This window comes from Alnus glutinosa, chromosome 9 (assembly GCF_958979055.1).
Source record: "Alnus glutinosa chromosome 9, dhAlnGlut1.1, whole genome shotgun sequence".
Taxonomy (NCBI): domain Eukaryota; kingdom Viridiplantae; phylum Streptophyta; class Magnoliopsida; order Fagales; family Betulaceae; genus Alnus; species Alnus glutinosa.
Window position 1 is genome coordinate 3,801,836 of NC_084894.1, and position 24,481 is coordinate 3,826,316.

Below are 24,481 nucleotides of genomic sequence, written 5' to 3' on the forward strand. Positions count from 1 at the left end.
AGTATGGTGTACTGTGTATATGGCTTGTACACTCTCCACACACAAGAATGAACACAAGGCTGCGTGCTGCTTAACCCTTAACCCTGGAAGTAGATCTGAAATCTACCGTTATCTTCCTCTTCTGATAGAAAAGAGAGATTACAGAGAGAGAAACCCATAAAGAGAAAGGGAAAGGGAAAGAGAAAGACACTCAGAGAGAGAGAGAGAGAAAAGAGAGTGAGTGTGTGTGTGTGTGTGTTACTGGTAATACCTTTACCAAGCCCGCTTGTTATATTTCAAACCCTACTGATTCCCAGCCAGAGAGAGAGTGGGAGTGAGAGAGAGAGAGGGGCCTCCACTTTGTTCTGCTTCGCTTCTCTGTTAGAAGTAGAAACCCAAAACCGCAAACCCCAGGAAAAAAGAAATGGATCCTTTTGAAGCCACAAACATAGTGTTGTCAAAGATAAAATTTTTGGAGCCAGAGAATGCCTCAAAAATCATGGGTTACCTTCTCATACAAGACCTTGGGGAGAACGACTTGATACGCCTGGCCTTTGGGTCGGAGGCGTATCTGCGCGCTCTCATCGCCAAAGCCAAAACCCACTTGGGACTTCCCTCAAGCATATCGTCCACACCCTCCGCGCCTTCCTCTCCTTCGCCTCTTAACCCCATAGCTAGACCAACCAACGCCAACCCATTTTCCCACTCCTCCCCGAGACTACCAAACGGCTTTGACTTTTCGAAGAACCAATCTTCTCCTCCCGTAAATTCTTGGCCACTTTCTGGGTTCCCGAGCAACCCCATTAGCCCAAAATCAAGCCCTTTGCTCTCCTACGATAATATTCGGGCCGGCGCCCTTCCTTTACGTTCGTTCCCACAGCACAAGAATGGTTTTGAGAGTGGTAGTAGCACTAGCACTGACCTCCTGGACGAGCACCAACTCAACGAGTACCTCTCTTTCCTCAACGACTCGTCGTCTTCATCCAAAAACGAAGATTTTATCGCTCCAATGCTCGAATTGGGTCATGGAGTACACAATTGGGCACATTCTGGCAACAATGGGGACTCCCATTTTCACAGAAGGAGCTATTCGGAGAACGACGTGTGTTTCGGGTCAGAAGAGCCCGGTTTGGGAACTGGGTACAAGCCCTGCCTTTACTTTGCCAGAGGGTTTTGCAAGAATGGCAGCAGTTGCAAGTTTGTCCACGGTGGGTTTGCTGATTCGGTGGATGGTCCTCATGGTCCCATTGTGGGTTCCCCGAGTAAGTTTGAAGAGTTTGAACTGCACGAGGAAATGATGAGATTGAAGGCTGCACAGCAGCAAAGATTGGCTGCGCAGCAGCTCATGGCTGGACCGTCACCGTCAGCGTACAACAAGTACATGAATTTTCTCTTGCAGCAGCAAAATGACCCCCAAAGGTACACTGGAGATGACCCATCTTGCTCTTTTAACTTACTGTCTGTGTTTGTAACATGAGAAGGTTATTGATTTCGACTTTGGTTTGGTTTTGATTGATACATTGGAGATGACCCATTTTAGATTTCAACCTTGTCTCTGTGTGCTTGACTAAGAGGGTTATTGATTTTTAGTTTTTTTTTGGCTTTGGACTGTTTCTTGATGTATTTTTGGGGCTGCATTTGTGATGCATTGTAGAGCGGCAGCGGCGGCAGCAGCATTCATGATGGGGGAGGATTTGTACAAGTTTGGCCGGTGCCGACCGGAAAGGAATGACTTTTTGGCTATGGCATCGGCAGAAAAGGCGAACTCCGCTTCGAGGCAGATCTACTTGACCTTTCCAGCTGACAGTACTTTTAAAGATGAAGACGTTTCCGAGTACTTCAGGTAACGTACCACACTCTTTCACTTTGCAACTACTGTTGTCATAAGAATCAAATCACCCTCATTTCATAAATACGAATTAAGTTACCATATGCAGTATTAATTGATATGCATTGTGTTGCAATCTCTTTTGGGCCAAATTTTGAGTTTATTATCAGCCTTTTGTAGTGGCAATTTTCACCTTTGGACTTTTGAGGGTTTAAACTTAGCATGCCTTTGGAGTTGTTTTTGATACCTCAAGAGAGTCAGAGACATCCATGCATTCCTTGGTGGTGTATAAACTATTGTCATCATTTTTAGGGCTTTGACCTATATAGAACATCGTAGCTATTAGCCCATATTTTTTACAATGGAACTCTAGTCCCGACACACGATATGCTAGGTTTAATGCTACCTTGTTATATTCCATCTTCTACATTTTGGCATCCCTGACACGACTCTCACCTTGTCCACTAGAGAAGCAGAAATATTCGTGCTCTTTGCTGGACTTTTGGCTTGTTTTAGGGCAACCTTCCATTTCAAGGACAGGATCAAAAGGAATGCTGTTTGGAACTAATGTTGCAATTTTTTCTTCTTGGCTGTTGTCTTAAAAATTTCACCTATAAGGGATGAAGTTTGCGTCTCATCCTGTGATTTCACTTTCATAATGGAATTATAAAAGGTCGTGACATGTGCTCCCCTGGATAGGATAGCCTGCCTTACAACATTGTTTAGGTTTTAATTTATTGTCATTCAGACGATATCTAATGGTTCTCAGTAACAAAAGTTTTACTCTTGAAGTTCAGTCAAGAGGTAGTTTGAACTTTGCAAATACCATAGCCGTTTTCCAGAATTTGCACATCTGATATATGGAGTGTTCCTTTGAATTAGTTAAAGCTGTACTGAACAGAAATATGAGTAGATCAGTGAGAAGGATAGGATAGCCTGCCTTACAACATTGTTTAGGTTTTAATTTATTGTCATTCAGACGATATCTAATGGTTCTCAGTAACAAAAGTTTTACTCTTGAAGTTCAGTCAAGAGGTAGTTTGAACTTTGCAAATACCATAGCCGTTTTCCAGAATTTGCACATCTGATATATGGAGTGTTCCTTTGAATTAGTTAAAGCTGTACTGAACAGAAATATGAGTAGATCAGTGAGAAGGAGCCTTGTGTACAGTTTTTAAAAACTTGCATTGTTTGTCACATTTTTTTTTGCAAGAGTTTGGTCACTTGGTTTATTCGACTTTGTCAATCACATCCCCACTTGTTTAAAGAACCTACTGGAGAACCCCGCTGGTGTGTTATGTGAAATGTTTTAAAATTCAATTAAACTCTTTTTCTTTTTTGACAATACATGATTGGTAAAAATGGAGAAGGGATGATCTTTTGAAGGTGAACAGAAAAAAAATACAAGCTCTACCTGTGATTGTAGATTACAGATGCAGTCATTATTGCAGTTCATGTCCTAGATTATGAGGTCACAAATGCTAGGGCGTTTACATGTTTGCCTCTCCAGAATGAAGTTGTTTTTGAGTGGAAGTACTCCTTTAGATGACTTATGTGTTGGACATCCATTTTCACTTGATTGAGTGTTCTCTGTTTTTATGCTGTTCTTGGAGAATGCTAAGGGCGAAAACACTGAAATATTTTTCAGCATCCTCAGGAAAGGGATCCATTCTTCAGTAATGGTAAAAGCTTGATTTTGAGAGTGGTTAACAAAACATGTTTTGTTTCAAGTTATTAAGTTAGTCTGAATCTTCCTAAAGTAGCAGAAGACATGTGAATAAAGATATGTAACTAAGTATGTATATTCGTGCATGCATTTATTTGCATTGTTTAAAAGTCAAACTGAGGAAACTAATTATAATTTTTCCTGTCTCTTTCTGAAGCAATTTTGGACCAGTCCAAGATGTGAGGATTCCTTACCAGCAGAAGCGAATGTTTGGATTTGTTACATTTGTATACCCTGAAACTGTGAAGCTCATTTTGGCCAAAGGGAATCCTCATTTTATTTGTGATTCCCGTGTACTTGTCAAGCCCTACAAGGAGAAGGGAAAAGTTCCGGATAAGTATGAAAATTTTTACTCCTATGCTATCTAGATTTTATGTTTCCACTCCCTGTTTTGATGTTTTAGATTTTGATTGAGTGCAGGAGGCAACAACATCAACAACAGCAACTAGAGAGGGGAGAGTTTTCACCTTCTTTGAGCCCTTCTGGGCTTGACTCTAGAGAACCCTATGACCTCAACCTTGGTAAGCTAACAGCAAGTGTGCTTCTTCCCCTCCGGTTTTTCTGGTTCTTGGCAAGAATGATAGTCAGGCAAAGGAAAGACTTAATGGGTTCTTTTCTGTTCATTATGAACTTTTTAATCTTGTTTTTAATTCTCGAATCAGGCATATCATGAAAATAATCTTATTGAATCTCAAATATCTTTACAGGAGCAAGAATGTTCTATAATACACAAGAGATGTTATTGAGGAAAAAATTAGAGGACCAGGCTGAACTGCAGCAAGCCATTGAACTCCAAGGAAGAAGACTGATGAATCTGCAACTTCCAGACTTGGATGAACGTATACACCATCACCAGCGCAGTCTGTCTGTTGGTTCTCATGCTCCCTTAACGCCTCTGCCTTGTGCTCACATCAATCAAAATGTTATCCTTCCATCTGATAGCATCAGTGAAGAAGTTGCTGATGGTCAGCTATATGATGGTAGCTAGAGCTTTGGTCTTATATCGGTGGAAGATGTAGGAGGTTGGTAGTGATTGAGATCCATATTTGTTTTTGCAGGTCACAGTGGCAATCCTGCTGTAGCTGCTGAGCATCTGCTTCAGCAGGAAGTGAATCCAGCTTGTATTCACAACAATGGCAGTGTCAACAGCAAAGAGGAGAGCTTCCATGTTGAAGAGTTTGATCTCCCGAAAAGGTATGGAGCTTGATAGTCATATAAAGAGAGGCTAGCCACGATAGCAATCATTAAATATGACTTTATTTGAGTTGCATATAGTTTTTTTTCCCCCCCCCTTTAAAATCTCTTTGTAAATTTGGATTCTTCTCATTCTCTGATATTATGTTCCTTTATTTGTTTCCCCTTTACCTTGGCCATGAGAGCAGTGTAGAGCAGGTCCTTCCTGATAGCCTTTTGCCTTCTCCTACAAAATCAGCTGGAGATAATCTCTCTGGTTTCTCTGCTGCGATGATTGAGGTTAATGAGAACTCTGCATTCTCAATTTCTCAATCTTCTGGTGAAATTACCTTATCACTGCCCAGCACTTTTGTCAGTGACAAAGCTTCACTATAATTTCTAAATGCCAAGGTGCTTCTCACAAAAAATTCCTTCGTCTCCTGCTATAGCCATAAGACTGTAGGGTAGTTGATTCAAGTTGAGATTTATATTTTCTTCCTTGGGTTTTATATTGGCATGAAGCTTTTTGCAATGCAGGTTCTGTAATAAGGGTGAGCATGGCAGCAGGGATTGACTTCGCTAGGGTATGATATATCCCTTTGTTTCTTGAATTCTATTATGAATTAAAACTACAGTTTGCAGATTTCTAGTCTAATGGTTTTTTCATGATTGGGCTATTATGTTTATTTTGGCAGAAAAAAGTAGAGAAGCGTATAAGGGAAGGAAAAATCCTCAAAATGTATAGGAGAATTATACCTACTTCAAAGAGTAGATCCATAGAGAAGATCTCAACGAGGTCATCATCGTCGTCGGCAATACATACTACTAACAGAAAATACATATTCTCATACATTAGGACAGATGAATTACTTGTGAGTAGATTAGGGTGTTTCGCTTTTCTACTTTTATACACTCCCTGTAGGTGTGTTTCTGGACCACAGACTAGAGCAGAACAAAGGATATGTAATTTCTATTACAGTGCCATCTACACCTTTTCCTTCTTTTTGCCATCTTTTTCTTGTGAGATAAGTTTTAATATAATTGAAATTTCTGGGAAGAGGCTGCTTAGTTAGCAAACAAATAAAGTTTAGAGGAGCTGAAAGAAAAGTATAACTACTATTCTTTCATGTAGTATGGAAAATGAATTTGAGCAGTGGAGAAAAGCTGGTTTTCTCCCCCACCTCCCACACCAATCTAGATTGTTAAAGTTTACTTTAGGGAACCCTTTTTTGTCTCATATTGTTTTTTAGGTCCACATGTTGAGAAAGAGCCACTCTTGGCACATGGGTGCTGACATTTTATAATGGGTATCAGAGCATCGCTCTCCTTTCCCTTTCAACTTATTGCAATGTTTGTATCTGTGTCTTTGTTTTTATGGATGCTGGATCCCCTCTGTTCTGACATTGACTTGACTTAATACATGGAGCTCAATTGGGCCTGGCTTTAACTGTATTAATGTTTTAAAATACTGGTTTAGTATAAAATGGAAATATAACTTCGATTGTTAGTTAGCCTTAGGTTGAAATAGAGTCTGGATATTTTTTTGGTGATCATGCCTTATAATTAATTGAAGAAAGAAAAGAACAGTTAAAATGCTTTACCTTTTTACCCCAAGTGTCTGCCAAGGTTTTCTTGACAGCTGTTAACTTTTTTCCAAGGTCTGGCCTGTGTAACTACTTATGGAAAATGTTACTTCAAAAGACTTGTCAAGTTGTAATTGGAGCTCCTTTAGAGCATTAACACCTGGTTGACCAGATGCTATTTTGGCTAGTCAAAATGTAAATAAATTTGGGTGAAAAATTACCCACAAATGGATAGGTATAACAAAAATTTTGATGAGCTGAGTATTGTATACTCACCAAAGCTAAATAAATGTTCAATTTCTAACATTTTGTCTCTTCTCTCACTAAAAAAAAAGAACAAAGAAATCATTTAGCAAAAATATTTAAATAAAATGGTGAAATTAGATAGCTAAAATAAAAAGTAAAAAGGATGTGTTTTGAAAAGTGGGTAGCTAAAATAATAATGTTAGCCGCATGTGAATGCTCTTATAATCTATTTACTACATGCGAAGTTACACTAATTTCTCCCGCACAAATTCCTGGCATCCTTATCAGGGTTCATGTTTGGAGTTTTTAAGTGCCACATAATGTTATTAAGTTGTTCTAATACTATATGTAATGGCCCGCAGAAAGCATTAGCGAGTAGCAACATCTGTGTTATCACTAAAAAGGAACTAATCGAGATGTTATTAAAATTTTCTAGAATGAATCACTTGTAAAATTCAGTCTCACCTAATAAGAAGTTAATACGAGACTAAAAAACCAACAAAATCTTTTATAATCTACTCACACTACGTGGGCAATTCATCTACTCCGTTTGATTAGTTTTTTATTGCGAAGCTCTCATACTTGGAGTAATTTCTCATCCAATAACAAGATCAAAGTACTGTTTAGTTTTGAGTGACCTATTTGCAACATGTTGAAGCACAAGGAAGACCACAGTTGAGTGGTGGTGCGTAAGTGTATATCAGTGTCCCAAATCTTTGGCTTATGCTATAGCGTTGACCCCCCTGTGTGGCTATGCTGTCTGCATCACTTGCATTGGCTCGCCCCGTGATGTTAACTTGACTAGCAAAATGAGGACAACATCATGTGGATTGTACGTGGATGTGAGTTTTGTTGTGTTTTTGCCTTTTGGATTTTTTTTTTTAGGTCGACAAAGTTTTCTTTCGAATTGAGTTTGAAAAAATTCTTTCAACTTATTCTATTAAATTGACGTCATTTTTAGAGCATGCGATTTTCATATGCATTTTTAAAAATGTACGTGACAATCACGTGCTCTAACACACGTCAATTTAATAAATCGAGTTTGAAGAATTTTCTCCTATCCAATTTGGAGGAAAACTTTGTCATTTTTGAGTTGTTTCTTTCTATTTCCAAACAAAAGCAAAACGACTACACAATTTTAAAGGTTAGACTGCGAATTTACTAAACGCTTAACTGCATTTCTAAAAATCACGTTTTCATTAATTGCGTTTCGAAATCGCTATTTTTTCATTCGGTATGAACGGATACTAAATCATTTAGTTGTCCAAACTCCATCTGAGAAATAGATCTCTAATGTTAAATTAACACTTATCCCAAAAGCTTAAGTTGATGAAAAAGGGTAAATTTAATCATTTAATCAATACTCTAAGCTGTACCGTTTGAAAAAAATGGCAGCAGAAAAAAAGTGCAAAAATCCACGTTTTCAAACTGCAAGCAAAGGGGTACATATTAAAAAATGAATGATTTTAAAGGCCGAATTGCGATTTTACTAAATGCTTACCTGCGTTTCTAAAAGTCATATTTTTATTAATTGTGTTTCCAAGTCGTTTTTTCAAACTGTACTCTACGAATGGATACTTAATCATTTAGTTGTCGGAATTCCATATGAGAAGTAGATTCCTAAGTAGAAGTAGATCCCTAAGTATATACTCCTTATATATAGGGACAGACTAAGGGTACGTTTGGGATCCATTCTATGGTTGCTTCGAATCATGCGCTCGTGAGGTACGAGTAGTTCGGTGTTAGACACCTACGTCCACCGCTCTGAATGACTCTTAGGACGGACTACATTGTGCTCTCATTAACTTAATTGTTTACAATACAATGTTCTGTATCAATGAAACAGGAATTGAAAGGGTGAGATGGATTTGTTGATGGGAAAGTTAAACTCACGGTTTTCAATCGTGGGGTATATATATGCTAGAGTGCTTTTACCCAAGAGTTTTCAATGAGATTTCACTGTTCAACCTCAAAATTGGGGTGAAAATGGCACCCAAAATGAGTCATGAAATAAGTTTTTCCTAGGAACTAAGAGGAGATTTCTTTAATTTAGTCTATTGAATTGACATATCTCTTTTAGAGTATGTAATTTTTGTATGTATTTTGAAAAATGTATGTGAGAATTAAATGTGTTGTCAATTTAATAAACTTGGTTGGAGAATTTTCTAAAACCTAGTTTAAAGGAAATTTTTATCCAATGAATAATTTTAGCTGAGTTATTTGGATTTGGATTTTTTTTAGTACTAAGTTGTTGTACTTATGTAACACTATATTCTACTACTTTCATTATATAAATTGTAGATACTTTTTAATCGGCTTCATGTTATTTAATTAACCGGCTTCCTACCCCGTGTTACATAATCAATCTTTATTTCAAAAGTTGTTTCAAGAATTGTCGTGTGGCAGTCTAAAATGGTTCATATTATGTAAGTATTTTAGGAATACATTAAAGGGACACTTGTCAGTATTTTAGACTACCACTTGTCGCAATGCTTCTTGTTATATAAGCATTCTAGGGATACATTAAATGGATAGTTGTTGACATTTTATATTGTCACTTGTCGCAATTTTAAACTATTCTCTTGGAGGCTTCTACTTATATATATATTGTGAGTAATGTTTCTTGCACAACTTTTGTACAGTTCTAATAACTTTTTTTAAGATCAACCATTGGGTATTTAGGACCCACATATAGGAAAACAAATCCAATGGTTGATCATAAAAAAAAAAAAGTTGCTAGAGTTGTACCAAAGTTGTACAACAATCATTTCTCATATATTGTAGAAACTTTTTCTTTTTGGTTTTTTTATTTCCTTTTTAAAGGCATATTTATTTATTAGTTAGCTATATTTTCAACTTTTATAATTGGCAAGTGCCATTTTTTATTTGAACATGCAATTTGTTACAATTCTAAAACGACACTTGTCAAAATTAAACATATTAAACACATATTATTAAGAAAAATGATAAAATTACAATCCTTGCACAACTATCTCACAACCCCAACACACATTGGTTGGGACCCACATGTGAGACCCATGTGCAATATGGGTTGTGCACGAATCACTTCCCTATTATTAAACATACAATTTAACTTAAAGAGACATTTGTTAGCATTTTAGACTGCCACTTGTCTAAATTCTAAGATATTCTCTTAAAGGCTTCTGCTTCTTATATATAGTATTTTGAGAAAGAAGAATCTTGGACTAATTTGTTATTTGTTTTAAATTCCTCAATTTGATTTGATTTGATTTTTTTTTTTCTTCCTTATTTTATTTGGACATTAATAATATTATGATACCAAAGAAATCTCATTTGTTTTAAATATCTAATATATTTTGATTTATTATATAGTATATGATTAGGTCATGAGAATTTTAACCAAAATTTTTCTAATGCAATACTCTGTTTTACAAGATAAAACTTTTGGAGTGAGTGATGATTTGACATGGTATCAAAGTAGAAGTAATGAGTTTGAACTCTTTGTATCCACGCTTAAGTTTTTGGGATAATTAACGATTTAACTTTGTTACAAATTGACATTCATTTAGGATAATCTCAAGTGTAGTATGTGATGCTCAAATATTACATTCTCCTAAATTCATTGGAATCCAACAACTACATCAATTGATAACTATTTTGTTATAAAGTACATGGTACTCCAACATTTCTCTAACTAACCCCCTAGACTTCATAATATTTTCTTCTTTTTGCAGCCATAGCTTTATGCTTTACAGAAGATCTTGATAGTTAAACCAAACAAAGAGCACAAATCATCATGGACTTCAATTGCTATGTTTCCTCCCATCAGCCCATTTCCACAAGTTGAAAAATTAGAAAATCGGTTAGAGTAATGCTATATGCAAGACTCATATCCGTCTCTTATCCCCTTAAAGATGACATGGCTTTTAAAATTATCATTGAATCAAAATCCAATAATGATCCATTCCAAATTTAATGGTGATTTTAAAAGGCATGTCACATTTGGGGGATAAAAGTCTTGCATATAAAATTACTATTTTTGAAAACACACAATTTTAAAAGCTAAACTGTGATTTTAAAGGCGAAACTGCGAAAAATCATGTTTTCAAATCACACGATATTGTATTTATTAAAATCGCAACCTCAAACGACCCTTAGAAAACATGGTCCAAAAGAGCATCGGTGACACCCCAAAAAGTTAGTTCTACATTGGGTGGATGGATTGCACAATAGGTAGATTATAAAAGGTGCTCACGAGTGCCTCACATTAGTTCCTTACCCGTTGAAATTGGAACCATCCAAAATTAAGCCTAGGTAATTGAGTGGGAAATCCGACCTATCATTGTAGACATCTTAAGCATCCTCTTCTACTTCAATCTAAGGTCTAGTCAGTAACTATAAATGGGGTACAGTGCAGATTCTTAGACACACAACTTGGTTAAACAGGCTTCTTTCATTATATATCTAGATCCATCTCTCCACTTCCTCCCTCCCATGCAAGATAGTAGCAAAAATCTCATGCAATATTGTATATGGTTTACTTTATTTTTTGATATTTGCTGAGAAGGAAAAAAAAAAAGTTCATGTAAAAGGGGATGGGCTCATATAATTGATGGACACCCTATCAAATATTATTATTTTATTCAAATAAAGGCTAAATATGAAAATGATCCACTTTGTTTTCATGCTAATCAAAACACTCTTTAGGTTTTAAAAAGTGATATAATTGATTCTTGAACTTTCTGAGTTTATAAGATTAGTGCTTCTGTCCACTAGCCGTTATTATAACTGAAATTGAGTCTAATTTCTATGATTTAGAATTCAAATGATTCAACCCATCCCTATGAATGCAACCCTACCCAACCTACCAAACACTCACTTTTATTATTTCAATCAATCATGAAAATTGAAATGGGAAAAGAGGCATCTGAACAATTTTTAGATGATGGCCCCCAGTGGGGTAGTGGATTCAGTCTGAATTGCAAAAAAGGAAAAAGTGGGTCTGAAATAATTCATGGTATGGTCCTATGCCATCCATATTTGGTCAAGGCTCTATGGTACAAAGTAATCTACTATTCCTTTTGGTCTTTGAATGGCTTCTCTTTTATGTTTGAAAGGAAAAACCCATTCACATGCCCTTTCTAAGTCCCACAAATTGTTCATTCCAAAGGCCCAGACCCATCTAAAGCATGGTCTCTAGCTTTTCAATTTTGACCCTTTCTTTCTCTAGATGAAACAAAGTACAATGAGCTAAGGTTGCATTATATGCATGTCTGTCGAAAACATGCATATATATATTCTGATTCCCTCCATTGGTCGCTAGAAGATGAGGGCAATTGCCAGCAAATATATGTACCAAGATTTACAGTGGAGATCTTCTTTTTTTTCCATCAGAGAAAGATGCCCCTGCAGCTACTGCCCTACATCATTGCTTTTGTCTTCAATAGCTTAGCTCTAGGTCATTTAGCATTGCCACCAGTCCATCTTTCAGCTCATATCCTGTATAAATCTTACAATTCATGGCTCATGACCACACTTCACAGTGCAGGGGCCACCACAGAGAGAGAGAGTGAGTGACTGAGAAAATAGTAGGGGGGTGGGGGTGCTGTGCTTGGAGGGCAGAGTAAAAAGGTAAGGTCAGATTATCTAGTAATATTGCTGATGGGATTTTACAGTTTAATTCATTTCAGAAATATTTTTAGAGTATTTCTCTTTGTCTGTCTTGGACTCTTGGGGGCATCCCATGAAAAAGAAAAAGAAAGAAAGAAGGAAAATCAGAACAAAAATTTCTTTCAAGTGAGTAGTCTTGCTGTTTTCTTGTTTGTTTGATTTATTTCTTCTTAAAAAAATTAGATTGTAATGCATTTCATGTTATTATGGGTTTCCCAAATGGAGATCCCTATGTTGACATGCAGAGGAGACGTGTCCAATTGGAAAGTCCCCAGCTTGACACGTGGGAGACATCTCTGCTAGGTCACTGAATGGGGCCAGACTCTTTTTATTTTTATTAAATCTGTTCAACCAGAACTAAAATGCCCAAATGGACCAAATCATGAGGTCCAGAAAACAAAAAATTGGACTCGTGACATAACAAAATGAAGCCATTCACATTGTTTGATGATCACCTTCATCCAAAAATGTACTTTTAGACCATTTATTTTTCCTGGTTTTTTCATGTCATTACATTGAAAAAACAAACAAATATAGTGTATGACAGTTTGAGTAAACTCACCTAAACCTGACAAAAACCTTCTGATTCAAATTTTTTCTTTTTCTCTTCAGAAATTAGTTAAAGTCATGGAAGACGGCAGCTCAAACAGTTCCTCAGGTACTGTATTTCTTCTTGCTCCCGATGATGTACAGCTACCAACAAAATCATTAGCTATAGCTAGCAACTTCTACTCCAATGAGCTTTTGATGTCTTAGCAAGACCACATTTTATTCAAAAATATGGTAGTAAAAATCTTAAACACAGTGTTTCATACTTGCAAATACCATGATACATTTGGAATGTCAACCTTTTAGGGCTACACACAGCATTATACTTTCCATTTTTTGAACATGGAAGCATTTAGGAAAACAAGTTCGACCATGGTTTTATTGGAAAAAAGCATGTAAAATGGAGTAAAATAGTCTTCAAAGGCCAGAACATGTGGCTGGAGAGTACTGCATTTGGACTAAAAATACAGAAACCTCAAGTGAGACTAACTAAGCTTTGGTCTCAAATTATATCATTTATGCTCAAATAAACTATGAACCCCAAGAAAACTAAGTTTGTGACATTGTTAACATTCACTTTGAAAAGCTATCAACATTTTAGCAGCAAAGGGATCGGAGTTGGAAGCCCTGCAGAAGGAGCATGAGGAAAAAAGTTCGAAGATTCAAGAGCTCAAGAGACAAATTGAAGCAACTAAGCATCTTCTGGAAAATAAGAAGGAAGTCCCAGAGGAGCAAATGGAAGCTTTCAAGAACTTGAGCAAGAAATATAACAGCATGAGAGATGAATATTATGCGTTGTTGGCTGAGAAGTCAAGTAAGAAATAGAAGTAAACAAAACCATCTAGTCTCAAACTTGCTGCTCTAGACGTGTTAAGTAGCTTGCTAGCTAAAATATCATCTGCTTTGTTGTAATAATTAGTATTGGATGTTATATTTCAGTAATATTAGGTTTAATTGACATGAACTTGCAGCTTCTACCGGTCTGATACTACAATGATTCTCCTATAGAAGTGTATAAGAATATTAGTACGATGAAATTAGTTCTTAGAATATTAATTAAAACTGGTAATTTAACATGATATCATAAGCAGAGATCTTGAATTTAAACAATATCTCCGTAATTCAACTCTTATTTTAATTAAATATTTCAGTTTCAACTAATTCAACACAATAAGCTCACAAGAGAATTAATTATTATTGATCTCCTATTAAATTTAGGGTAGCTTTATACATACAAACTGAAAAGGCATAAGATTGATCATTAATAAAATGAATAATTGCTCTGCTAAGCGAAACTGAGCTGGTACTTGGGTTGCTTGTTAGGGAAGAAGAGACCAAAATTTCTTTCAGTTTCTGCAGGGCCCTTTTGGTTTTCATCAAACATGGCAAACAAATAAGTTTCTAAATATCCAGGCCTCTTTGGAGTCCCATTCTTGGAGTATCTAATCAAATTGCTATAGTAAGTCCCCGCATTCTCAACTGTAGCTGCTGTACCGCCTGCTGACGGCCAACCGCTCTCTGATACGACGACAGCCACGTTGGCTCCGCCAGCCTTCTCGAGAGCGGAGTAGAGGCCATCCATCATTGCAGCAAAGAGATTCTGGTAATTCAAGTTACCATCTCGTACCACAACCCCTGGAGCAGTGAACAAGGCATAGTCAAGGCTGATACTTTGCGTGTCACCAATGTAGCTAAAATATGGGTACACATTGGCAAGAAGTGGTGCTCCAGTTGTGGCTAGGAAGGCAATGATTGGATTCATGTATGAACTAGCAGCTTCACTAAATGAGCCCGCCGATGGAGGGAATGAACTTCCCATCAAAGACAAGTCTATTACCACTGAAACCTTAATTTCTTCTGATGCAAGAGCAGCATGAATGTTCTGCATGGCTGGCAGAACATACGGGGCTGCTGCATCATTAGGCTTTATTTCATTCCCAACAGCAATGTATCGAAATCTGACATCGGGCAAGTAGTTCCTCACGTTTATCTGGACCCAATCATTTGCAGCGGCGGCATTGTTGGCAAGGTTTTCAATGTCTTCATTGACAACGCCAACAATAAGTTCTATGTTGGATCCTCTGAGGGCCTGGAGGGTCTCTGGATTTGGATTGAAAATTCTCATCCTCTCAATACCATTTGCTTTATACAGATCTATAACTTCAGCTGAAGGTGGCAAATCATTGGCTAACTGTCCATAACATACGCCCACCGATTGTGCAGCTGCATCAAAGCAAACCCAGATGCCAAACAAGTTTTTACACCTTAGAAAGCTAAAAATAATGGTGAATGAAACAGAGTGGTATCCAAAAAGTACAACAACTTGGTAAAATCAAATAAACCAAAAGCACCCTTATTTCTCTTTTGGCATACTACTCAAAAGATTATAACTTCTAGCAATCACGAACGGAACTCTGAAAGCAGCTCTGCCCAAGTTTGTTTACATAATAGCATACATACTATGTCAGATAAATCCTCTGTTTTACTTGTTAATGATATATGGTTTTGATATTATAATCATTGCAGAAACAAATCTTCCTCTCCCTTATTTATTTATTTTATTTCTAATCGTACATCAGAGAACTTCATCACAATGAGTAGAACACATTACCTATCTGAGATGTTCATATCACTTCAACCAAGCTCAATTCCTATCGTTTGGGTGTTCGTTTTTAAAAAATTGAAATTTCAAAAAGTAGAAAATTTGTGTTTTCAAATTACAAGCAAGAGAGTGCGTTTTTAAGAAAGCATAATTTTAAAGGTTAAATTACAATTTTAAAGATCAAACTGCAATTTTACCAAGCGTTTAATATTGCACGTTTTCAAACCCAAACAGACCCGTACTTCAAGCCATTTGAAGACTATAGTACTATAGTAAGCATGCATGTAGTGTGAATATTATGTATATAATATATGAGAAATGCTACACACATTCTCACTCTCACAGTCTCAAGTGCACGTTTTTTGACGTGGCTTTGAAAATCACGATCCAATAGTGATCCATCCAAAATCTAATGGTAATTTTTAGTGCCAAATCAAAAAATATGCATTTAACATGCATATGCAAACTAAAAAAACACCCACCAACCTCAAGCATACCTGATTTTCCTGGGCTGGATATCAACAGCCCTATAAGCAGCCAAATGGCAGCCATAAAAGATTTCTTTCTTGTCTCAAAGATGGAAGCCATGAAATAGAGGAAAGGGAAAACTGATGAGAGTAGATTTTCAATTTAGATGTCTCTGTATCTACCTCTATATTTATAGATGCAAGTTTATTAGCATTGAAAAATTTAGAGGCCCTACACAATCAAGGATGACCTCATGCCCTATCATCAATGTATGATTACTAATTGACATTCATATCCAATAATTGCACTCCATATTTATGGCACAATGTGGTGTGATATTTTCTTTGATCTGAATAGAACATATATCCATATATATCCCAACATGAATAATTTTGAATGATTGAAAACTAGATTTTATTTATTGTTTACCTAATATATTTGAAATGTATATATATATATATATATATATATATATCTTGTATAAATTCGTATATTAATTACTAAGGAGGGAGTAATGATGTTGAATTATTAAGTATCTAAAATTCCTTAATTAGGAGATTTAGGTAGCCTTAGTTATGGGAAAAATCCATATTATGAGATTAATTGGTTGGCATTTGGATTTTATTTTATTTATTAATGGTAATATAATTATTTATTTTATTCATCAGGGTGATAGATAAGAATCACTAACAAATGATAGATAAGGATAACTGCTCATTTTTGTATGGGTGAGAGGTGTATTGAATGAGACATGATATACATCATCTCTTGGTTCTTCTTCCATTTTTTAAAATTACTATTGGATCTGTAGGGTCGTGTGTGGGATACGCATGAACCCCACATATTCAATGGTAATTTTGAAAAGTAGGAAGATGGAAGAAGGATCATGAGAGAAAATGAATCATTTTTCGTTGAAAATCAACCATTAGATCTCAAGACTCGTATATGGGTCTTGTGTAGGTCATACATATCTAATGATTAATTTTCAAAATGACAGGATGAGAGAAAGAATCAAGTGTACTAAACAACATGGCTCTTATTCTATAATTTGGAAAAGATTTCAAAAACCGAACTTAATCACATTCATAAAAGCATAAAGGGGAAGCAATTCTAAACCATGGATTTGACTTCTGAGTTAGTTTTCAAATTAAATTTTAGGATAAATTACATTTTATTGCCCTGATCCTTCTATGAATTTGATTTATCCACATACTTTAAATCATTGTAACTTGGACCCTAATTCTTAATTTCAGTTTGTCCCTTCCATCCAAATCAAAGTTAACTTAGATGGAAAACACATATCATATGTTAATGCATATCCAAGTGTTAGCTCGGAGAGTAATGCTATTTAGTAGACTGTTATACAATTGTCATACAACTAAGATAATGTGGCAGTAAAAATCAGTTTTTAGATAAGCAAAAGGCTTATAAAAAAGAAAAATCAATGATTGATTTTCACTGTCATGTCATCATAATTGTATAATAGTCGTATATGAAAGAAATCTAAAACTTGAAAGAAATAAAATGCAGAATAATAAAATAAGAGAGACAAGAGATTTCACGTGGTTCAGTCTATGACCTACGTCCACAGAGTAAAGCCCAAATGGCTACATTGTTCCTCTTATTGCTTGGGTAATTTACAATACAAATGGTCCCCCTATTTATAGGGATATAGAGAGAATACAAAATGGTATGTAAAGAGAATATAATCAAATTAGAATTGAATGTATTCAAATTTGATTTGATTATAATCAATTATAATTAATGAGGATTAAATCAAATCCTACAACATATGGAGAGTACCGTAATATACAGTATCAATATATTCTCTAACAGTATAACAATATACTAAATAACATTTATCTAGTTCAAGATATTGATGTAGGGAGTGTCCTTGAAGAGTATTCTATTTAAAGCATGATTAGGAATTTAGGATTGTGTTTGGAAATAGAGCTTTATATCCTGAAAGAACTTTTGAGAAAAAAGTTTCATTTTTAAGTATTTTTCAAAAGTGCGATTTGGCCTTCTTTTTCAGGCAAAAAAGTTAAAAAGTACTTTTTTAGTTTTTTAATCAAACAGACCTATTTTTGTTTTGCACAATTGTTTGTGTACTAAAATTACTTTTTAAGCTCCTTAACGCAATTTGAAACAGGGTCTTAGTAGACTCTTGTACAACTATTATACAATTGGATGACGTGTCAGTAAAAATCAAACATTAGATCATTTTTTTTTACAAGTGTTGATCCAATGACTGATTTTTACTACCACATCATTCAGTTGTATGACAGTTGTGCTGGAGTCTACTAAATAACATCACTCATCCTTGAATCACATAATAGTTTTATTAAAAACCACCAATGCACATAATTCAACAATGCATAAGTTAAATTAAGAATTGTGATGTCAATGTAATCAAGCACATCATTATGACCAGAATAGATTTATGAGAAATTCTACTTGTGATCTTACCCCATTTCACCCCCATTTTATTGGGATAATGTGATGGTGCTCATTTTTTTGTTTTTTGTTTATTTAGAACAAAAGTTAACGTGGTAAGAAAAATGTGTGCTACCATATCGATCATCTCAGAAGGACGAGCCATGACAAGTAGCACATCCCTAGATTTATTACAATCTCCCTCTACTACTTAAACCCCAACTTGGAATAGGATCCTCTCCATTTACCCAAAATAATTTGGGTATCCTCGATCATGATCAGCATGAATCCCAATAACATTAATTTCCATTTAAAGCGAATTCAATTATGGAGAGGATCTATTTCTCAAAAAAAAAAAAAAAATTATGGAGAGGATCTAAAATATGTCACATTCTTTAAAGGACAAAGTTAATTTCCTAAAAATTGGATTAGATTTATTAAGCTGCCGTCTGTCCTTAGAGAATATATAATTTTCACATGGATTTTTATTTTTAGATGTATTTAATGTTATTCTCTTGCACATCTCTTTTGCAAATCTACAATTATATTTGTGAAACCCACACGTAGTTTCACAGATTTAATAATAGTTTTGAACATCTCTTGTATGGAAATAGACAAAAGATGTAGAAGATAATGAAACCAAACATTTCTCTTAATAGACTAAGAGTACATTTGGCACTGCGATTTCACATACCAAAATACCCATGTGTGGTTTTTTTTTTTTTTTTTTTTAAAATAAAATTGTCAAATATGATTTATTTTCATATTCCATTTATCAAATATGAAAAAATTTATCAAAATTCTATTTTCATGGGTGTTTATCAAATATGATTTATTTCTCTTTTATTTATTTTTTAAGAGAAAAAAAAATGGATAGAAGAGCTAGATTGAAGAGGTTGACATTACTGTTATTTTCTATGAAAATAGATATGCACTTGGTTTAAAGAAGTAAGGGATGTTTTATAAATAGTTTCGCTTTTCTTGTGTAATTTGATTCCATCGACTAAAAAAAGACTACTTAATCACGGTTTCGAGAACCCGAAGTTCCGAATTTATGGATTTTTTAGAAAACCTTCCTAAATAGGCGCACACCGATAAAATAAAAACATGCAATAACTAATTATTTCAATCAAGTAACTTCAAGCAAGGATGGGGAAAAGGAAAATCTTCATTTATGTCACATGAATTCATAAACATGTTTATTAGAAGAGTTATTAATATTGTAGAGTGCATGGATACATGGGCTCAAGGCACTCTTATTTAAGCTAACATGCATGGATACATGGGCTCAAGGCACTCTTATTTAAGCTAACATGCATGGCTATGATCACTTCTATAATTAACCAAAAGTACTGATTTGGTACTTGGGTTGTTTGTTAGGTAGGAAGAGACCAAAATGTTGCTCAATTGCTGCACCACCCTTTTGGTTTTCATCAAACATGGCAAACAAGTAAGCTTCTATTGCTTGTCCCTGCTTCTTTGGAGTCCCACCCTTCACATGATTAATCAAATTGTTGTAGTAAGTCCCTGCGTTATCGACGCTAGCTGCATCACCGCCTTCGGACGGCCAGCCGCTCTCCGATACGACAATCTTCAAGTTAGGCACGCCGGCTTTCTCGAGAGCAGAGTAGTGAGCATCCAGCAATGCATCAAAGAGATTTTGGTATCCAAGACTACCATCTTGCACCACAACACCTGGTGAAGTAAATAAGGCATAGGGAAGGGAGATCTGTGAAGGGTTTCCAGTATAGCTGAAGTAGGGATACACGTTTACTAGAAGGGGTGCTCCATTGTTGTTCAAAAAGTTGATAATTGGTGTTATGTATGAACTTGCACTGTCGCTGAATGAGCCTGCTGATGGAGGAAAAGAGTTGCCCAACAAAGTTGTGTCTATAGCTGTCGTCACCTGTCAAAAATTATAGAAATAAAGATGTGAGTATTTCGAAATATAAGAAAGCAGAATACAAAATATAAGAGCAGTTTATTACTGTTGAAATAACAGTTTATGATTATTAAAAATTGACTTTTGAAAAAAACGGTTAATTTTGTAAAATTAGAACAAAAAATATGAATGTTCGTATGGTAGTACTACACGTGCAAGCGTGCAGCACTGCGTTAGTACTGCAAAGTATGTCTAAAGGTCAATGCTACGTGCGATACTATTAACATGTGTCTACCCAAAAGTCTTTATAGACTTATGCTCAGTTTGTTTCGACGTAAAATGTTTTCCGTTGTAAAATATTTTGGACGAAATCATTTTTCAGAAAAAATAATTTTCTTGAAAATAATTTTCGACATTTAGCTCGTACGAAAAAATTACAACGATAAAAAATCACCAACGACCATTTGTGCCTGATTCCGACGAATCTGGCAAGATTCCAGCCAGTTTCGCCGGAATTTGGCCAAACGTTGCCGGATTCCAGCAGTGGTCACCAGCGTCGAAATCCAGTAAACCGAAACCTTTAGCGGTAAATTCAGGCTACCAACAGATTGCAATGCCCGGAAGTTGAGGATTCCCACAAACGTGTCTGCAAGAATGAAGAATTTAAATTTGAAAAAGAATTTACGGTTTTCAAAACCGTAAATCGTTTTCCAAAAATTAAAGAGGTTTTTACGATCAAAATGAAAATAATTTCCATTGACCATTATTTTCGCACCCGCTAAACACCGAAAAATATCGAAATCATTTTTCAAAAAATATTTTACGCCGAAACAAACAGAGTATTAGTGAAAACTAATCCCTTATAAAGGATAAAGTGTAAGACAAAAATGGAACGAAAGTCGAAATTTTCAAATAGAAGGGAAAAGAAATAATTTCAACATTAACACCTTTATTTGGTCTTGCAAATTGGCAGCTGTAATGGCATTAAGGATGTTTTGCATGGCGGGTTGAACATACTGGGCTTCAGAATCACCAGGATGCACTTCGTTCCCGACAGCAATGTATTTGAACTTGACATCCGGCCAGTAGTTTCTTATGTTGTTCTGGACCCAGGTGGTTGCGGCCGCAGCGTCGGTGAGGCCTTGAAGGTTGCTGTTAAGGATGCCGATGATGAGTTCTATGTTTGATCCTCTGAGGGCGTCGAGAGTTGATGGATATGGTTCATAGATGCGCATCCTTCCAATGCCACTGCTTTTGTATAGAGCTACTACTTCTCCATCAGAAGGTAGATTGTTGCCAAGTCGTCCATTGCATACACCGACGGATTGTGCACCTGCATCAAAATTAGGCCAAGATTTGATGAGTTTTGGCTTAAGCAAGCAGCGGCAAAGGCTGAAAAATTGAAGGATTCTTTTCTTTCCGATTAAAATGTTCGCACCACTGTCGTGTAGAGGGGCGGAACTAGAAATTTTGATGTACGAGGAAAAAAAATAAATAAATTTGACTGCCGAAGCCCCAAGTGTTAACCTAGGTCTGCCCCTGATCATGCGTCAGAGGGTTTTAGGAACAAATTTTTAAATGTTGAGTAACTATTTTGATCTAAAGTGAAAGAGAAGTGGTATGCTTGCATTAAATTCTATAAGTACCATCAATTGGAAGAACTCACATAAACCCCTTTGTCCCATGCAGGTCCTACAACTATTTATTTTTTTAAAAAAAAAGAAAAAAAACAAGAGAGACTAAATCTAGTCTTATGCTCCATTTGTTTTGAACTTTGGCTTGTACGGAAAATGAGTGATGGCGAAAAACGGTCAACGACTTTCAGAAATCCCTAGTGGTGATCCAGCTGTTTGAGAAGGAGAAGCTAAAACTTGGAAACTAGTTACGAAATTTAAAAACAGAAACAATTTTTCAAAACTAAAGTAGTTTTTTTGGTGAAACCGAAAATATTATTTTTGGTCACACCAGATACGGAAAACATTTTTCAAAATTTTTTTACGTCGAAACAAACGAAGCCTTCGTTCCACATGCTAAGTTTTTGATAAAAAAAGTCATATGGGGACTGTCAAACTCATGGTAAGTATGGTCAAATCACCGTTTATTCTTAAAACTTAAGCTTATAAAAAAGAGTGGGCTTAATTAATATTCTAACTCTCCGGCTCACCAACACATAAAATACTTAATTAAAATGAGCAACAAACTCATGACCTCTACTATTACAAGACTAGACACTGCGATGCATGTAGTATAAAGGCAGGGAGAGAGAAAGAGAGCGACAAACTCATGACCTCTACTATTACAAGACTCGACAATGCCATGGATGCAGCATAAAGGCAGGGAGGGAGAGAGAGAGAGAGACCTGTTAATTCCAGGCCAGATATGAAGAAGAAACCAAGTAGGAATATGGGAGCCAGAAAAGGTTTGGTATTTTTTGCATTGAAGAAAGCCATGGAGAAAAAAATGAAAAGGAAATGAGAAACCAACTCTATAGATATCTCTGTATTGTCCATCTACCACTTTACACCTTCATTTATATACAGAGAAGTAGGGCTTAGAATTGTAGACTTCTAGACAACGTTGAATACTAGACGTCTATACCACGATTACATCGCCATTTGCCCCGTCAATCACTCCATATATTGTAGGGGAAAAAACAAAAACATCAAGGTCCTTAACAACCAACGCATAACATTAACCATAAAGTCTCTGCCACACCTGTTTGTCTGCATTCAACTATACTAATTTTCTTCTTCTGGATTCTGAAGTCTGGGATTTAAAATGCACCAAAAAACTTGGTCCAGGATTTTGGAGGTCCCCCAACCTTTGAAGACTAGAATACGACCCATTTTTAATTAATTGTCTAAGCATGTTTCACGGTCCAGAATGATGGTCAATTGACAAGATTGACTCGAACTCTCTCAGAAAAATTCTAAGTCACGAAAACTGACCCCAGTTGCAAGTTGGAGACGTACATGTTAATTATCTGCCTTTGTTTTCAGTCGTGGCTGCTTAAGTTTACTGCAAGTTTCTGTCCAAGTACTCCAACTAGAAGATTATAAATATTTATTTGAATTTATATATATATATATATATATATATATATATATATATATATATATATATATATATATATATATTATTTAAATTACACTCGGAATTGTTCTTCATCTTTCTTTATTTGTTTGTCTTGAAAAGCAAAGTACCAAAAAAAAAAACATTTAAGTTATATTAAAGTTTGACTTTATGAGGTAATTAATTAAAAATTTGCTATTTTTTGGGGGCTTTTATTTCTCAATGGGCCTCTTAATACTAATTTTTAAGAGCTTTTATTTCTTAGAGTCCTTAGGCAGCTGCCTTAACTACCTACCTAGCCTTTGAGCCGCCCTACTTGTACTCAAAAGTTTAAGCTGATAATAAAGAATAAACTTAATCATGTATATTAATATTTTAACACTCTCCATCAATAAGTGAGGCCCAACATGTGAAATGTCTAATTGAAATATGAGGTAAATTACAAAGACAAAGTTCGAAATCAAAAACTCAACTCTGACATCATGTTAAATAATTAATTATCCTGATGAGAAATGATATACTTAATTATTTAAATTAATATTCTAACAATATGGTTTTCTGATTAAGTGCTTTCTGAAATTCATAGAATCTGGACATGCAATCTTGGACATGAAAACAAAATTGCCATTTTCGTAACAGAAGACCAATGAAAAAGGAAATAACGTGTTGTCCCAAGTCGATGATGGAAGTAGTTGCAAGGAAAGAAAGAAATATAGCGGGAATTCCATGCTGATCAAATGTAACGACCCAAAAAAAAAACACTAGCTATATCTATGCTATATTTTCAAAAGGATTAGTCAATTTAGAGCTTTTTTACAATCACTTATAAAACCCAGTTTCACTTCGTAAGTAAGTAATGTAAAACTTAGTACCTATGAGCATTTTTTATAAATCACCCGCCACCTACTCTATATGTAAGTTACTCGTATTCTCAATATAGGACCGGGGTGTTCCATCAAAATTACTAAGAATAGTTTGCATTTTGTCCTGTTATTATTGCACTAGCACTTTAGATCAATCTATAATGGGCTAGATTTCAATAGTTTTAATGGCTAGAATAAAAGACACTCAAAAGAAAGTCAGAGTTATGCCCTAACTATTAAACTAGTCCACACTGCAAATTAAATATGACAGGAAGACACATAACATAACCTGTGGTATTGCATCAATATTAATTGTTCATGTAGATGTCAAATTGGACCGAATAATAAATGAAATATTAAAGGAAGCAAGAGAGAGAAAGGAGACAGAATTTACGTGGTTCGGTCTATAACCTACATCTACA

At 35.5% G+C, this 24,481-nt stretch overlaps 3 protein-coding genes and 1 long non-coding RNA gene across 8 annotated transcripts; 2 read left to right on the top strand and 2 right to left on the bottom strand.

The window, feature by feature from the left end:
- LOC133877605 (zinc finger CCCH domain-containing protein 55-like) lies at window positions 1–5,716 on the top strand. Of its 5 annotated transcripts, none has more exons than XM_062315991.1 (9): window positions 1–1,398; window positions 1,634–1,822; window positions 3,691–3,870; window positions 3,954–4,054; window positions 4,241–4,498; window positions 4,592–4,727; window positions 4,916–5,117; window positions 5,244–5,290; window positions 5,402–5,716. In XM_062315991.1, exons 1-7 carry the CDS (start codon window positions 404–406, stop codon window positions 5,100–5,102), a joined length of 2,046 nt encoding a protein of 681 aa, XP_062171975.1. In that variant the 5' UTR covers window positions 1–403; the 3' UTR covers window positions 5,103–5,117; window positions 5,244–5,290; window positions 5,402–5,716. The 5 variants fall into 5 exon arrangements, with proteins under 5 accessions (XP_062171975.1, XP_062171974.1, XP_062171973.1 ...); XM_062315990.1 differs by having other exon boundaries at window positions 2–1,398; window positions 4,241–4,513; window positions 5,229–5,290; XM_062315988.1 differs by having other exon boundaries at window positions 3–1,398; window positions 4,241–4,513.
- A 6,469-nt stretch (window positions 5,717–12,185) lies between these two features.
- On the top strand, window positions 12,186–13,454 carry LOC133878229 (uncharacterized). Its single transcript, XR_009901852.1, has 3 exons — window positions 12,186–12,313; window positions 12,800–12,845; window positions 13,341–13,454. It is a non-coding gene; the product is annotated as an uncharacterized LOC133878229 (long non-coding RNA).
- Window positions 13,455–13,915: 461 nt separating this feature from the next.
- On the bottom strand, window positions 13,916–15,945 carry LOC133878228 (glucan endo-1,3-beta-glucosidase-like). Its single transcript, XM_062316762.1, has 2 exons — window positions 15,836–15,945; window positions 13,916–14,959 (listed from the first exon to the last, which is right to left on the bottom strand). The coding sequence occupies exons 1-2, from the start codon at window positions 15,924–15,926 to the stop codon at window positions 14,022–14,024; spliced, it is 1,029 nt and encodes a 342-aa protein (XP_062172746.1). The 5' UTR covers window positions 15,927–15,945; the 3' UTR covers window positions 13,916–14,021.
- Window positions 15,946–19,392: 3,447 nt separating this feature from the next.
- On the bottom strand, window positions 19,393–22,663 carry LOC133877874 (glucan endo-1,3-beta-glucosidase-like). The gene is made up of 3 exons (XM_062316321.1): window positions 22,484–22,663; window positions 21,072–21,457; window positions 19,393–20,148 (listed from the first exon to the last, which is right to left on the bottom strand). The coding sequence occupies exons 1-3, from the start codon at window positions 22,632–22,634 to the stop codon at window positions 19,582–19,584; spliced, it is 1,104 nt and encodes a 367-aa protein (XP_062172305.1). The 5' UTR covers window positions 22,635–22,663; the 3' UTR covers window positions 19,393–19,581.
- Between the last annotated feature and the right edge of the window lie 1,818 nt (window positions 22,664–24,481).